This window comes from Ursus maritimus, unplaced genomic scaffold, assembly GCF_017311325.1.
Source record: "Ursus maritimus isolate PB19 unplaced genomic scaffold, ASM1731132v1 scaffold_6, whole genome shotgun sequence".
Classification (NCBI taxonomy): domain Eukaryota; kingdom Metazoa; phylum Chordata; class Mammalia; order Carnivora; family Ursidae; genus Ursus; species Ursus maritimus.
In genome coordinates this window covers 14,956,035-14,971,902 of record NW_024426774.1, presented here as the reverse complement: position 1 = coordinate 14,971,902, position 15,868 = coordinate 14,956,035, and the positions used below count along the sequence as shown (strand labels likewise).

The following is a 15,868-nucleotide window of genomic DNA, read 5'->3' as shown; positions in this document are numbered from 1 at the left end:
ACTTACATATTTGGTATATGTATTTTTTTTTAGCTTGAAAGCTTATAGTCTTTGACTACTCAATTTTTTTGTTTGTATTGTCTTTAGTATAATAAAAAGTTACTATATATATTATTGTCATGACATTTTTGTGACCCATATCAATTTCATTTATTAACATATTTCCTTAAGCTGAATTAACAATTATTTTGAATACATGATGATTTCTTGTTAAAGGACACAATGTTGTAATTCTTCCTATAATTTAATCTCATGCCTTTAAGGTTAAAAATATAAGTTCAGGTCAAATAGGCTTTTATCAAGAATGTTATGGGAGAGGGAATCAAACAAAATTATCTAAATTTGGATAAAATAATGAAGTACATTAATATAAGCACCTGAAATGTAAATATAACTTACAGATGTAAACCTAAAATCAGTCAAAAATCTAAGAAAGAAACTTTAAAAGGAAGAAATGAAAAATAAATACATCAAGACAGTATATATTATATGAAACATACATTGTCATTTCTCAACATTTTTGAAAGATGACTTAGAGCAGTATTATTTTCCAAACTTATTTCAACACAGAATCGGTAATATCTATTAATATATCACAGAAAAATGGTGCTATAGAAGGAATAAATGACACCTCACGTGCAAGCACTAGGGGAAGGTATTTAAAGAGAGGATTTTTCAAGAGTGACCATCTGTAACTAGTTTCAACTAATCATCTCTTATACGTCACCGATTGATTGGAATCCCCTGGTTTAGATAATTCTGATCTGTTTCATAAGCCCTGTATAGGGAGCTTGTTGTGCACAGGTGCCAACATACCTTCCGAATTTATAGTCTGATGTTGAAAAAAGATACACATTTGAAAACAAATATATTATCTGAATGGGATGGGGGTTAAGTTTGGAAATAATTTCTCAGGGAGACCTGATTTGTACATTGGCTAGGCACAATTGGGGAGAGGGTAGGAACATCACAGGACATATAAAATGGCCTCGGAGGCAGAAAGCACATTAGCTTGCTTAGAATGGGGGCACCATAGTAATGACATTTCCTTATTAAAGGAAAATCTAATTTTAGCTGGGGTTTAGATTTGATGGGAAAGGCACTGGGACCCTTGTCAATTCTTGAGTGTGCTGGTGAGGCAATACTCACTTCAAAGGATTTGAACTTTATTTGCCTGAAATGGAGAAAGACTAGGTGGGGGAATTAGCTGCCGCTGCTGCTGCATGAAGTACGAGCGAGATTATACAACTCAAACAGCAGTAGCTGCAGAATATGGTAAAAGGGAAAATCCGATATACATTAAAAGATGAGCTAAGACTAAAATAGTTTCCTGGGAGTTTCTGCCCTGTGCCCAAATTGCGGTGCTTTGTAACTCTCCAAGCATTCAAAAAGAACAAGGGAGAACTGAAGAAAGAATTGAGATAGAAAAAGAATAGAAAACAGTCGCCCTCAGGCGAGAAATATCAAACACCAACCTTAATGATTCAAAAAAAATTGAAGGCTACGCCCCAATGGCAATTATATGCCGCAAAGGCCCAAAGCTCATACACATTCCTTTTACATGAACCATTGGGCTGCAGTAACAGCTTAAATAAGCTGTTAAAAAGTTCTAAAACAGAATAAACACAATTTCCTACCCCAAAATTGTGCCAGAGGGTTCTCCAATCCCCAAAGGCGTAAGGGAAGGATTGCGTTTTCTTCTGGCGGACGGCGCCAGCCCACCAAATAGAGTAAATGCCTTTCCTTTCCACAATGCGGGGACTTTGGGGCTCACAAAATACCCAATCATTGTGACCTCATCTGCATAAGCGCCTCTGCTACTGAGCTGATACTGACACCTCAAGCAAATTCCACCGCGACCGTCTGAGATGTGACCTGTCCTCCGAGCCAATCAAAAGGACAGTTAGGGCGACGAGGCAGGGCGCTGAGGGTCACCCACTGACCTCAGGCGCTGGGCAAAAAGGCACAGAAATAAAGCGATCAGGGCCCACCGCGAGCTCAGCCCCGCGTCTACGCCTAGTCCAAAGCCCCCGACGTCCGCGCAGGCGCACGACGCCCGGCGGTGCGAGGACGAAGCCGGAAGTGTCTCTCGGCGCCCCGGATGCGACCCGGCGGCTGTGGTTGCCAGGGCGACGGGCGCTCCCTGGAGTTGCTGGTACTCGCAACTGGAGAATTAGCACAGGTTTCCTTTGGCGGGCCTGGACGGCTGGGTTCGTCCTCTCGGAGTTCTCAGAATGTTCTTTTACCTGAGCAAGAAAGTGAGTTTTCTCGCGGGCGCCCTGGCCTCTCCTTCGTTCTAGCGTCCTGCGGGCGATTCCCGCATCCTGCAGGCGAATCTGGTGTCCTGATCTCAGCTTCGCCTTCCCGCCTCCCACCTTCCTGCATCGTCCAGCCTCAAACCCCAGATAATTCTCGGCGGAGCCAGGAGCCCTCTCGCGCAACTCTCCCATTCCTGCCCCTGGCTGGGTCTTTGGGGAGCCAGCAGGACAGATCACCAAGTGCTTCTCTGGCTTTCCCCCCCCCCCCCCCCTATTGTTGATCCAGGTGCCTTAAATTCTTTGGATTGTCGTGGGCTGCCGGGCAAGAGAAAAGTAAAAACAAAAGGGTAGCCCAAGTGGTGTGTATGGAAAGGGAATATGGACTGATGGTCTAGATTTATACCTCCGTTTCCCTCTTCCTTCCGGTAAAACATTCATCAGGTGACTCTCCCACAGGGTTCCTCCGCAGTCAGTGCCCTTCTCTGGTGTGCACTTTTTTCTGTCTTTCGCAAATGGTAGGGCAGCTCCGGGGTCGTGCCATGCCCGTTTTCATCACAGTTCACACTTTGCAAGAAGGACCGTTTTTCTTCTTGGGCGGGGGTGGTGGTGGTGGTGGTGGATTTTCTTTAGCCTTTATCTGTAAGTCACCAACGAACTTCTTCGTGAATAGCTGTGAAAGTGGCTGTGGTTGCTTTTCAGATTGCCATTCCCAACAACGTGAAGCTGAAATGTGTATCTTGGAACAAGGACCAAGGATTCATAGCATGTGGTGGCGAAGATGGATTACTGAAAGTTTTGAAATTAGAGACACAGACAGGTAAATGAATGCGAGCCAAATGCTTGAACGTGATGGAAAATTGGCTAGTATCATTTGTTCAGTGAGATTTACTCATGGTATTGTCAGTATGCAATTCTAATTCCTTTAAAACGAAAAAAAACAAATTCCCAAACATTTAGTGGTGTTTTTTGTAGAGTATTTTTGCAATAAAGTGTAGAGAATATTGAATGTAAAAATCAGATGGCTTTTGCTGAAGTTCTTGATTGGAAAAGGAAAAACAATGAAGAATGAGAACTAAGTTGCTATGTTGCCTTGTCTGTTTATTGTGCTCTATTATTTGGAGTCTAATAAAAATGATGTGAACCCACATTTCAGTAAGGTCACAGAATCTCACATTTTGTCAGATTGTTTGCAGGCCTGTATCATCCTTTTTTGCTTCTCAGATGTGTTAATAATGATTCACCTAGTGTCCAAGCACAGAAAATGAGACTTTTAAAACATTTTTGTCAGTAAGTTTCATGTGATTACACCTTGCTTTCTCTTTTTTTAGTTCTCTGGAACCATAGCAAACAGTTCCACATTTCCTTTAACACCCGTAGTGTTGCTCTAGAATGGCGAGCTCGACAATCCCCACTCTACGTTGAAGATCTAGATGAGGAGGTTGGAGTGGAATCTCAGCTCTGCCATACTGAGTGACTTTCAGCAAGTTGGTCAACATCTTTGGGTTTTAGTTCAGTCTTCTGTAAGATAAAGGGCTGAACTAAATTCCATTTTGGATTCAAAGGCTCTACACTTCAACCCCCGGGGCCTTTGCACTTGCTATTTCTGAGTCTGGACTACTCCCCTCTCCTTCCCTCTTTTCCCCGCCTCGCTTGGCATCTCCAGTTAGTCTCAGCGTAAATATAATTTCTTCAGAAAGCCTTCCCTGGTTCTCCCTCCCTCCAATCTAAATTAATCTCCCTCTGTTACTATCTCTTATTATGGCTTTACTTCCTCAATTTGTAATTTTACATACACACATGTATATTTATGGGGGTGGATGAGTGAATGTTTAAAATCTGTCCCCTCAGTAGACTACAGCTCTCTGAGGGGAGAGGCCTTAACTATTTCATCTATCATTTTATATTCAGAAGCTTCCATAGTGCATGGCACGATATAGACATTAAGTGAATGAATGAATGAATGAATAAAAGATTCTGCAAAATCTAGTAAAAACTGATTTCCAAAGCCTTTGCTTTCTGATCCCTTTTATGCTTTAGAGTTTTCAGTCTGTCATAAATATTTCTATTTATGATCTTTTGGGAAGGAATAAGTAGCAATAATAATTACTAATATATTTAATATAATGGGTAAACAATGTTTCTCAAAAATGTATTTTGCTTTATTTTGTCAGAATAGTATCTTTACAAGGGGTACATATTATTGTCCTATGTTTCTACCATGAGAATAGTAGGTCTGAGGCATACTTAAAAAAAATCTTTCTAATATCATCCAGGAATAAGAACTCCCTTTAAAATAAGCAAGAAATGTCAAAGTCTTATAATCTGTTACTTTAATGTGTTTGCTCTAATATTTTTTTGCCTAGATGATGCAAAATTGAGGGGTCTTGCAGCCCCTAGTAACCTTTCTATGAATCAGACTCTCGAAGGTCATAGTGGTGAGTCATGTGATTTTTAAAATCATATTTGAATAGTCTTTAGGCATTTAGAAACCCTCTACTTAATGCAGAAATGTTATAATTTTTAATAATGGCAATATTTAAAGTAATCATTTCTATTGAGCCATAATTAATTAATTGAGCCTAGAGTCCTTCAACAACTTTTACAGGAGAAACAGTATTTTTAGTAAATCTAAAACAAAGTCGGTCTTATTTTATATATTAAAAAATACTGTTATTTGTCTGTGGGTAGGATATAATCCTTTTTTAGAATCTGCCCTGTGGTTCTACATCAAAGTAGACTAAAGAGACATGACAACTGAATGCATTCCGTGATCCTAGACTGGATCTTGGACCGAAAAAAGAAGTATCTATAAAGGGTATTATTTGGACAATTGATAAAATTTGAATGTGAACTGGGGTTAGATAATAATATTGTATCAGTGTTAAATTCACTAATTTATAATATGGTTGTGAAAGAGAATGTCTTCTTAGGAAACATACACTAAAGTATGTAGGGATTAAAAAAAAAACAACTAAAAAAAACTCAGTTGTTCATATAACCCAGAGGTTTAAGATATGCTCAAGAGTGTGTTACTAATAGAATGGAAAACAAGAGGGGGCAGAAGAGAAATTAGGGCATATATCAACCACAAACAACCCCCTTCCCCCTAAAAAAAAATCCAAGTACTTAGTATGATGTCCTTTGGGCGTTATTATCCTTGGGAGTCAGGCCAGTTGGGTAAATCTTACCGACATTTGTTTCTGTCATCAGATATATGGCAGCTCTTGCGTCTGACCGGATTAGGTGACTTTGTTGCCTGAAATATGAACAAACATGAAAATTTTTATTACACGTATCAAACATGAAGATTGTATCACAGGAAATGAGTGACAATAGCGACTACATCCTATGAATATTTTTGAGTGATTAATTAAAGACTGGCTAGTCGCACAGGAACCGTATTGCTTTGAACATGCTGTTTGTGTTTATTATAAAAATACGAACTTGAAATCGTAACCTTTTTTAAGTTCCTAAATTGTTTTACAATTTTTTTAGGTTCTGTTCAAGTTGTAACGTGGAATGAACAGTATCAGAAGTTGACTACTAGTGATCAAAATGGGCTTATCATTGTTTGGATGTTATATAAAGGTATGCTGGGAGAGCTTATGGAACCTTTCACAGATTGGAGTCTGGGTTACAGTGTTTGAATGGGGAAACAACGTATTTGAAATAGACTCCTTTTAACCAGCAGCAGGGGTTCATCCGACCACACAGGGGTAGTATTTCTAGATTTATTGCTGCTTACTTTTCCTTTTAACTTAATTTTTTTTTCAACTGTGACCTTGCATGAGGAAAGTGAACTAGGTGGCTGTTGGTTATCTCCAAAATGATCTTAGGTCCTTAGCAGGATAGTTTTCTACTTGAGATAGCTTTCCCCCCCGCCCCATAAGAGTTATTTTCTGTGTGATCAGTGGCTAGAGTTAGTCCAGTGGGTAAAAACATTTATTAAGAAGTCAGGGGCAATAATTCATACCCTTCATTGAGTCATTTAGCTTCCTTTTCTTTCATGGACACAGATTTTATCTCAGCTCTGACTACTGGCTCATGATTTGTACCCTTTGCCTACGAGAGAGCAAGAAAAGGATTAATTTAGGTGCTTCACTATTACCAGAAAATAACTCATAATACATAATCTCTTGGGGCCTGTAGCCATCATCTTTAAATGAGAAGGCTACCTTAGTTCACGTGTGTTGTTTTGAAGACATTCAGGGTATACCATTTAAAAATTCTTAATACATGAATTTATGTTTTTCAAAGTTTAGGTATGTGTGTGTGTGTCTGTGCAGGGAGTAGAATATGAGAGTACAGGAGATTAGGGTAAACTGTCTTTTTCCAAGATGGGTGTTCTCTGGGCCTCAGTCCTGACTCTGATAATGCCCTCCTCGACCAGTTATTTCAAATTACGTGATAATTTGCTTGGCTGTGGGCCAAAATTCCTGATACTAAAATGTAGTAAAAAAATAAAAACAAAACAAAATAGCCTTGTGATTTGCCTCACATTTGGTTACCCTTTGAGACCTCTCACTCTAGCCCTGTGTACAAGAAAGAATGTTTTTGTCATTCAGCATCAGTGATGGGAAATCACTAAAGTGATTTGAACTGTTGAAAATTTTTCAAGCAGGCTTAGAGTTTTTACCTAATGTATTTGTATTGAATATGCTTATAATTAATCATTGGAGAGTTTATGCATACATATAAAATTATTGTGGTTATTTTGTTTTTTCCTTGGTTATTATCTAAAATTTTAGGCTTTGAGAAAAATCAGTTGTTTTGGCCTGTCAAAATCAAATAGAGTTTTATATTTTAATGGACAGAAAGGAAGAAAGAAAGAAAAGATGGGCATTTATTGTGTTTTCTGTGATAATCTTTGAAGCGGTTTTGGTCAAGGCCTCAGCTAATTTTTATTTTGTTTTTGTTGGATTTGAAGGTTTTATAGTTTAATGTCTCAGATTGTAGAAAATTTTGCAGTTACTTATCCCATAGTGTATTTTATGGAATGTTTTCAACTCTTATGTGAAAGTTTTGACTTGTAATTTTTTTTTAAATTTGTGCGAATAGGCTCTTGGTACGAGGAGATGATCAATAATAGGAATAAGTCAGTGGTTCGAAGTATGAGCTGGAATGCCGACGGACAGAAGATCTGCATTGTATACGAAGACGGGGCTGTGATAGTTGGTTCAGTGGATGGTAATGCTTTGTTGCACACAGAACTAAGATCAAGATTTGGTTGGCATTTTTGTCTTTAGAGGCTTAATTAATTATATGTTAGATTTCTAACAGAAAAACACAAGAAGAGAAAATAGTTGATATACAATTTGATGATGTTCAAGAAACATTTATTTTTAAGATTTTATTTTAGTTTTTTAAGTAAACCCTCCACCCAACATGGGGCTTGACCTTTCGATCCCGTGATCAAGAGTCGCATGCTCTGCCGACTGAGCCAGCTAGGTGCCCCTAAGAAACATTTACTTTCACGTATACTCAAGTAAAAAATCTATTTTTAAAAAATATCCTGTAGTGGCACTGAAAAAAAAACCTAATTTTTCAGGATTATTTTAAATATGTCTGCCTCGTTATAATTTATTTTTATACTTATTTAAGCTATTATAAATATGTAAATCTTAGTTTCAAAAGGTATATAGGGATATAACAATCTCTGGTTATTTTTAAAAAATTGAACTGTTGAATATTATTGACATGTAACATTAGTTTTAGATGTACTACATAATGATTTGATATTTTTATGTGTTGTGAAATGATCATCTGGTCATTTTTTAATAGAGCTGAGCATGTTATTGTTACCTGTGTTTCATGACTTTAAAACCTATGTTTTTCAGATTTTAGTTCATAGATAACACTGGGGCTTCTGAGAGTCTGTACCTTCATTTTATTGTGAAACTTTATAGAGAAATAATATATTTCAAAATGATTTTCATTTTTCCATTTGTTTTTTTCTAGTGTAACTTCATTTATTACATAAATGTTTCTGAGAGCTTACAAAGTCACAGCTATAATTCTAGGCACTAGGTATGACAAAAAATATTTCAGATCTAGAACAGGAGAGATGGATAAGTAATCAGGTAATTATAGTACCTTGTGGTAAGTGCTGAGACAGGGAAAATACAGCAACATAGAGTAGAAGTGTCTACCTAGGCTTGGAGGAATCAGGGAAGGCATCCTGGAGGAAGTGATATGTGCTAAGGCATTAGGCACCAGGAAGGTTGGTTTGTAGAGTGTCCTAGGCCTAAGAAATAGCATTTGAGGAGGTCCAGAGGGGTTGAACTTAGCCATGTTTAGGGTATTGAAAAACTTTTGAGAGTCGGTGCAGTATAATACTAAAAGGAGAAGAGTTGTATGTGATGAAATTAGAGACATTAGCAGAAGCCAGATTATGCGGATTGTAAGTTATACAAGGAGTTGGGATTTAACTTTAAGGGCACTGGGGAGCCAGTGAAAGATTTTAAGAATGGGAGCGGGGTGATCACATTTGTTCTTTGGAAGCATCTCTGTGACTGCAACATGAACACTGGAGGGAGGAAAGAAAGATAGGGGGCAGATGTACCAGTTAGGGAATTACTATGGTAATTCAGGTGAGAGGTGACGGTGGATGGTCGCTGAACCAGGGTAGTGACAAAGAGGCTGGGAGTAAGTGGACATATGCTGGAGCTACTGAGGAGGTAGGATAGGTAGGGCCTCATTACTGATCAGTTTGGGGATGAGGGAATGGAAGTGTCTAGAATCATAGCCAGGTTTTTAGCTTTGACAACTGGATGGATGGCGATGCCATTATTATAAGGGATGTGGGAGGGGCGCCTGGGTGGCTTAGTCGGGTAAGCGTCTGCCTTTGTCTTGGGTCATGATCCCAGGGTCCTGGGATTGAGCCCCACATCAGGCTCTCCCTCTGTGTCAAATAAACAAATAAAATCTTAAAAAAAAAAAATAGGGGTTGTGGGAGAAAGACTGATTGTGAGGGAAGATTTTGTTTTCGGACATATTGATTTTGTCCTGCCGTAGGACAGCCAAGTAAAATTTGTCAGACCATAGTTACATGAATGCATCTGTGGCTCCAAAGTATCTGAGCTAGAGTCATACTTTTGGAAATCACCAGCATGTAGATGGGAATCTAAACCATTGGAATAGATGAAAAACCTATGGGCCACCTGTGGGGTAAGAACCTGCAACATAAGTGTTGGAGATAAAGGAGTAAACAATTGTGCAGAAACCAAGAAAGAAGGAAAGGGCGGTTAAGGAAAAGCCTGCAGTAGACTTAGCCACAGGCCCCTAGGGACCTCCTGCAGGCCATTTCAGTGGACATATGGGGTGGAAGCCGGAATGGGTTGGGCTGAGGGTTGAGAGGGAGGTGAGGAAGTGGTGACTGCAGGTGTAAACTCTTCCAAGAAGCTTGGCTGGGAGAGGAATGGTGGAAACAGGGTAGTGGCTAGAAGGGAACTTGGGGTTGAGGGAGCTGTTCTTTGGTTTGTTTTTATTTGAGGTGGTAGTTTTGAAGAAGGATAGATCTGAGTACATTTAAATATTTGTAAGAAAGGGCTTAGAGATAAGAGTTTAAAGAGAAAGAGAAAATATGAATAATCAGTAGAAGGAGATCTTTGCAAAGCTAGAAAAGGCTTAGACCAGAAAGTACGTGGAGGGATTGCCCTACATGGGTGTCTGGTTGGGGATATACCTCATCCTTTGTACTGGGGGGCAAAGCAGAAAGAGTCCTTGTGGATTCACTTTTGTCCTAAATGTTTGAGAGTGGGAATGAAAGATTTCTCTTTTGCAAGCTTTTATTTTCTTTCCAAAGTTGAAGGTGAATTCATCTGCTAACTGGGAGTAAGGCCCTAGATTAGAGTTTTGAAGAGAAGGGAGAAAGTTGGAAACAGCTGCTATTTCAAATGTTTAATAGGGTGTTTGGCACATAGTAGCTGCTCAGTAACTATTTATTGGCTGCATAAACTGAACAAACACATGGTGCTGTGAAGAGTGTGAGAGCTCTTTAGGGAAACAGATTTTTAGGACAGTTGTTGGAGAATCATGACCTTGAACTTTTAATGAAATAATTATGTTTTATTTTAGGGAATCGCATTTGGGGAAAAGACTTGAAGGGTATACAGTTATGCCACGTAGCATGGTCTGCAGATAGTAAAGTCCTACTTTTTGGAATGGCAAATGGAGAAATACACATTTATGATAATCAGGGGAATTTTATAGTAAGTGTATCTATTTTCATATACTCGTTACACAATTTTATATGATTATATATCATTTGTGTACGTATACACATTTATTTTTTACGCTGGTTTGTGTCATCAAGAAAGTCTTCAGTTTTTTTCCCAACATTTAGATTTTTTTAATTAAAAAAACTGGGTCGCTTCAAGGTAAATTATGCTTTTAATTCAGAATTCTTGGTAACTGGGAGGGACCAGATTTCAGTGTATTGAAGCCGAGGGATAATGAGTGGGAGGAGGTACAGTTTAATCTTTGTGTCTTCTAATAGCAGAAGCCTAAGTTTACATGAGATACCAATGATATATATATATATTTTTTCCAATGATATTTTTGTAGCAAGCTACTCAAGGTTGTTTGTAAAAAGAATGGAAGACTTAAAGAGTAAGGGACAAAAATCAGCTCCTGGGAAGAAGGCAAAATAAAAGAGGCTCAGCTAGCATGATCTCAAGAAAAACTCTGGCTTTGTGAGATTTACTGTGTTCGGTCTCTGATCTCATTTATGGGGCAGTTTTGTTTGTCACGAGGCTGAGGACATTATGTAAATCTACCTGTTGGTGGAAGTGATAGTAGCCAGCTTTTCCATGACACGTTGCTATGAGGTACCTTCATATACCTCTTGTCATTTAGTCTCATACATTCTCTGAGTTTTTTTTTAATCCTCATTTTGCAAAAGGGAGAAACTGAAACTCAGTTTAAGTGGTTTGTCCTAGGGTTGGTAAACCAGTAAGCCATGGGACTGGCATTTGAAATCAGATTTTTAAATCCCATTTTCAGTGTTCTTTCTACAATATTCTGTACTGACCTGTTTTAAAAGATGATATATTAACCTAACTGGTTCTGTTTAGATGAAAATGAAACTGAATTGCTTGGTGAATGTCACTGGAGCAATCAGTATTGCTGGAATTCATTGGTACCACGGCACGGAAGGCTACGTGGAGCCAGACTGCCCCTGCCTTGCCATTTGTTTTGACAATGGGAGGTGCCAAATCATGAGACATGAGAATGACCAAAGTACGTAACTTTTCTTTCTTTCTTTCTTTCTTTCTTTCTTTCTTTCTTTCTTTCTTTCTTTCTTTCTTTCTTTCTTTTCTTTAGTGTGGAGAACTTAAAACATATTTAAAAATCGTTCTGAAGATTATACAGTTCTGTAGGCTAAGTATTTTACCACAGTTACCTCATCTTTTTTGCTTTTTGACTAGATCCTGTTTTAATCGACACTGGCATGTATGTGGTGAGTATCCAGTGGAACCACATCGGCAGCGTGTTAGCTGTGGCAGGCTCCCAGAAGGTCGTCACTCAGGATAAAGATGTAAACACTGTGCAGTTTTACACTCCATTTGGTGAGGTAAATGTCTTTTTTCTTTCCTGTGTAGTGAATAAGGTTGGGGAAAAAAGAACGGAGGACGTGGTATAAATTTGTCACATTTTTGAAAAGGGACATTTTGAGTAAAAATGATGGAATATCAGGCGTCTTGTCTTTGAATACTATCCTCACTTGTAAGTCTTGATAGTTGTATTTCATCATGGAATTTAGTTTATACTCCGTACGTGTAGGAAATGAGCTGTTTCACCTAAGAAATCATCATGCAGTAGTTATTTAGAATATTTCCTCTGTGATCTGAATGTACATCTTTTTTCCTAGCTGGTTTTTGAGTTGTTTTTAATATAATTTAGTTGTTTCAGATTAATATTTTGGATTTTTAATGTGATATAGTAAATGTACATAGATGTTAAACACACATATCTGTCTCTTCTTTCAGACTTTTTTTTTTTTTTAAGGTTTTATTTATTTATTTGAGAGAGAAAGTGCAAGTTGGCGGAGGGGCAGAGGGAGAGGGAGAGAATTCCAAACAGACTCCCTTGAGTGTGGAGCCTGATGCAGGGCTTGGTCCCAGGACGCTTGAGATCATGACCTGAGCCGAAATTACCAGTTGGACACTTAACCAACTGGCCACCCAGGTGCCCCTCCCTCCTTCAGACTTCTAACAGTTTTAATTTGTTGAGGAATAACCAACTATTTTAAGAAAATCTATCTTAATAACTAATCTTAGGTGACGCTACATTAAAATACAGGCATTGTTTTCATAAATGCGTGTGTTATCCTTCTCAGTAGTATTACTTTTTTTTTTTTTAGATTTTATTTATTTATTTGAGAGAGAGAGAGGCAGAAAGGGAGGGGCAAAGGGGGAGGGAGAGGGATAAGCCGACTCACTGCTGACTGCAGACAGAGCCACCCAGGTGCACCTAATGAATTTAATTTTTAAGGAGAATTTTATTGAAGACGTAGTGGAAAATATCAAATAGGAGAATTAATATATTGTGAATTTTAAAGAATTTGGAGAGAACTTATAGTAACTAAGCTTAATAACTTTTTACCTGTTTGATTTTCTGTCTCTAGACTCTATTTAGTACCTGTTGGTTTTTATAAATTCACCATAGACTTCAATAATATGTGTTTTTGTTACATAAAAACCTTCCCCAGTTGTTTTAATATTTTAATATTAATATTTTAAAATACGTTTTAGTAATTTTTGTGAGGGTAAGAAATGGTATCAGCTCATGCTTTTGAATCAATATCTCAAAATATCCAGTAGAATGTGATGTAGAGAATAGATTGTACATTGACAGCTAATAATATTTCTAGTATATGTTAAAAGCCAAGGGAAAACAAAAGTATAGTTCTTAAGGTTCCTAACTATTAACAATCTGAATGCGTTCTTAATTCATGTTCTTTATTGGTTATTTTTGTCAAACATTGACTTATTTATCATTATATTATTTTATCTGCTTATTTTTGTTAGTTCAACATTTTTTAAGCAGAAAAACATGGATTCTAAGGTCTATTTGTTTTCTCTTGCAAAACAGTGTGTTATGTGTTAAATTGAAAACTGTAGGTTGGTTTGGCATGGTTGTAATTAAAGTATCTAGCATAGTTCCTGAGGGTGTATTAGTCATTTAGTTTTTTGTATTTTTGTTTTTTTTTTGAATGAGTGAATATATAGGGGACTTATTTTGGATCTATGTTATTAGGATAGGGACAGTAACTTGGAAGGAAGTTATCTAGAGATTTAAACTTAAGGAAACCTTAGGGAAGAATTTGCTTTTGATTCTGAAGGCCTGGGTCTTCTGGTTTTTATACTGTGGTCTTAGCCAAGGAAGGGGATGATGGAACATGTGACTTATCAGTTTGGCCTGGCTTTGGCTCTGAATTCCATTTCCACAGTGTTGTCTCACTTGGAGAACTTATTTCAGCGCTGAGACTCAGTTTACTTATGTTCTGAAATAAAGGCAAAACCTCATGGCACTGTTGTAAAAATTACAGGAGGTAACAATGAGAAAATGCCTACCCCCATACTTGGCGAGTGCTTACAAGTTGGTTTTCTCTCCTTGTTGCTGCCATCACCTGGCTGGCCTGCAGAGTTGCGAGATGATCTTATTCTCTCAGTGCGGCTCCTCACTACCAGGAGTGCTGCTGTGAGAGCCTGCTTGCTCCCTTTGGTTTCATGCAGGCAGCAGGACAGATAGAGTGGACCCTTCGAGGTTAAAACATTTTTACCCCCATCTGTTTCCCTGGCAAAATGGAGCTTAATACATTAAACCTGACTTTCGAACATATCTGCTTAAGAACAAGGGATAAAATTCTTGGTCTGTCAAAAAAGCATAGATTTACAATATTTTCTTTTTATGGCCACATTAAAATGTCTTTGTATTAATTTATTCACTTGTTAATTTAGCCATAAAATGGGCTATGTTAAATTGAAAACTGTAAGTTGGTTTGATATCGTTGTAATTACAAGTAGCTAGCATGTCTTCATTTATGAAGACATTAATTTGAATGCATGATACATTTATTTACTTAATAGATATTTGTTGAGTATCTGTTTGCTAAGCAATCCATTAAGGGATAGGGACATAAATGTGAATATGATGAAGTCAGTCCTCTCTGGTAACTCACTTTCTGAATTCTCTGGACCTGTAGAAGGAAGGAGAAGACAGGAAACAATATTAAAGTTGCATCTTGGAGGATGGAGACCATGCTCCAGGAGGACAAGAGAGAGTAAGGCCAGGGAGGCACGGGGAGAGGAAAGGAAGATTTCAGGCAGAAGGGATATTATCCAGGTCAAAGGTTTGGAGGCACAGTAGCCCTCTCATGAGGGAGAGCACAGGAATTACGGCTAAATAGTGAGGTACTGAGCCAAAGAGTATAGTTTGGAGCCAGATGGGAAGAGGCATTGTATACTCTGCTAAAGAACGTGATGGTGGGAAGCTATTGATTCTTAAAAATTACTAAACATTTTTTTTAAAGCAGGATAAGATATGATTGGATTTGTGTTCCAGAAAGGTAGTTTTGACAGTAGAATGAATATTGAATTTGGGGAGGTAGAGGCTGGGAACGAGAAAAGAGATACAAGGTAAAGATTGCAGCTAGACTATTACTATAGTTCATTCAGGAAAGGAGGCAGGGGCAGTGGAGAATAGCTGGGAATGAAAGCAATAGGACTTGGTGACTGATTGGCTATGGAGGATGAAAGAGAGGCCAGACTTAAAGATTGCATTTCCTACCACAATCATTCATTCATTCCAAGAGGCACAATTTTTTTAAACGATTTTATTTTTAAGTAATCTCTACACCCAACATGGGGCTTGAACCCACAACTACCCACTGAGCCAGCCAGCTGCCCCCAAGAAGCAGAATTTTTTACAACTCCAAAATTGGAATGTATCTTGTAATCAAAGTTATCCTATTTTAATTAGCAATGTGTTTTATTCTTTCCTGAGTTGTACATAAATATGCGTATTTAGATCTCCAGCATCTTGGATTTGATGAAATTTGATACTGAATTCTTTTGGTTTTGTTTGTCAATTTCTCCTATAATAAGTATGTTTTTCATTATAGAAATTCAAGGAAAATGATTTTAAAGTGAGTAGTAACCTTTCACAAAATAATTTTTATAACGCCTTTGATCTCTATGAAGTGATTGGTGGTAATTTATATTTTGTTTAATTGTGATACTTCAGGTTAAATATAATTATTTTTCAGCATTTGGGTACTTTGAAGGTTCCTGGAAAGCAGATGTCTGCACTATCTTGGGAAGGAGGAGGACTGAAAATTGCCCTAGCTGTTGATTCTTTTATATATTTTGCAAACATTCGACCTGACTATAAGGTGCGTATTGTGAGCAGTTGTTAAAAAAAAAAGGTGTTTTTATTAACTAATTTTGTTGCAGCTCAAAGTATAATGTATGTTTCTTGCATGTGTTCACAGCCACTTTATTTTAGAAACCAGATGAAAGGAGATGTTTTTAGTGTGAAGACTTTAGAACTTGAAAACTTTTCTAGAATATTATACATAATAAAATACTCCAAACAGTCAGGGTCTC

At 37.8% G+C, this 15,868-nt stretch overlaps 1 protein-coding gene across 1 annotated transcript in view; it reads left to right on the top strand.

Moving 5' to 3' along the window:
• Positions 1-2,141: 2,141 nt before the first annotated feature.
• WDR35 (WD repeat domain 35) overlaps positions 2,142-15,868 on the top strand; it is a 55,044-nt gene continuing 41,317 nt past the window's right edge. The window contains exons 1-9 of the mRNA XM_040622915.1: positions 2,142-2,258; positions 2,958-3,075; positions 4,622-4,693; positions 5,754-5,846; positions 7,317-7,445; positions 10,335-10,468; positions 11,333-11,498; positions 11,687-11,832; positions 15,529-15,654. Coding sequence (XP_040478849.1) covers positions 2,235-2,258; positions 2,958-3,075; positions 4,622-4,693; positions 5,754-5,846; positions 7,317-7,445; positions 10,335-10,468; positions 11,333-11,498; positions 11,687-11,832; positions 15,529-15,654 — 1,008 coding nt within the window. The 5' untranslated portion in view covers positions 2,142-2,234. The remainder of the gene's footprint in view (positions 2,259-2,957; positions 3,076-4,621; positions 4,694-5,753; positions 5,847-7,316; positions 7,446-10,334; positions 10,469-11,332; positions 11,499-11,686; positions 11,833-15,528; positions 15,655-15,868) is intronic.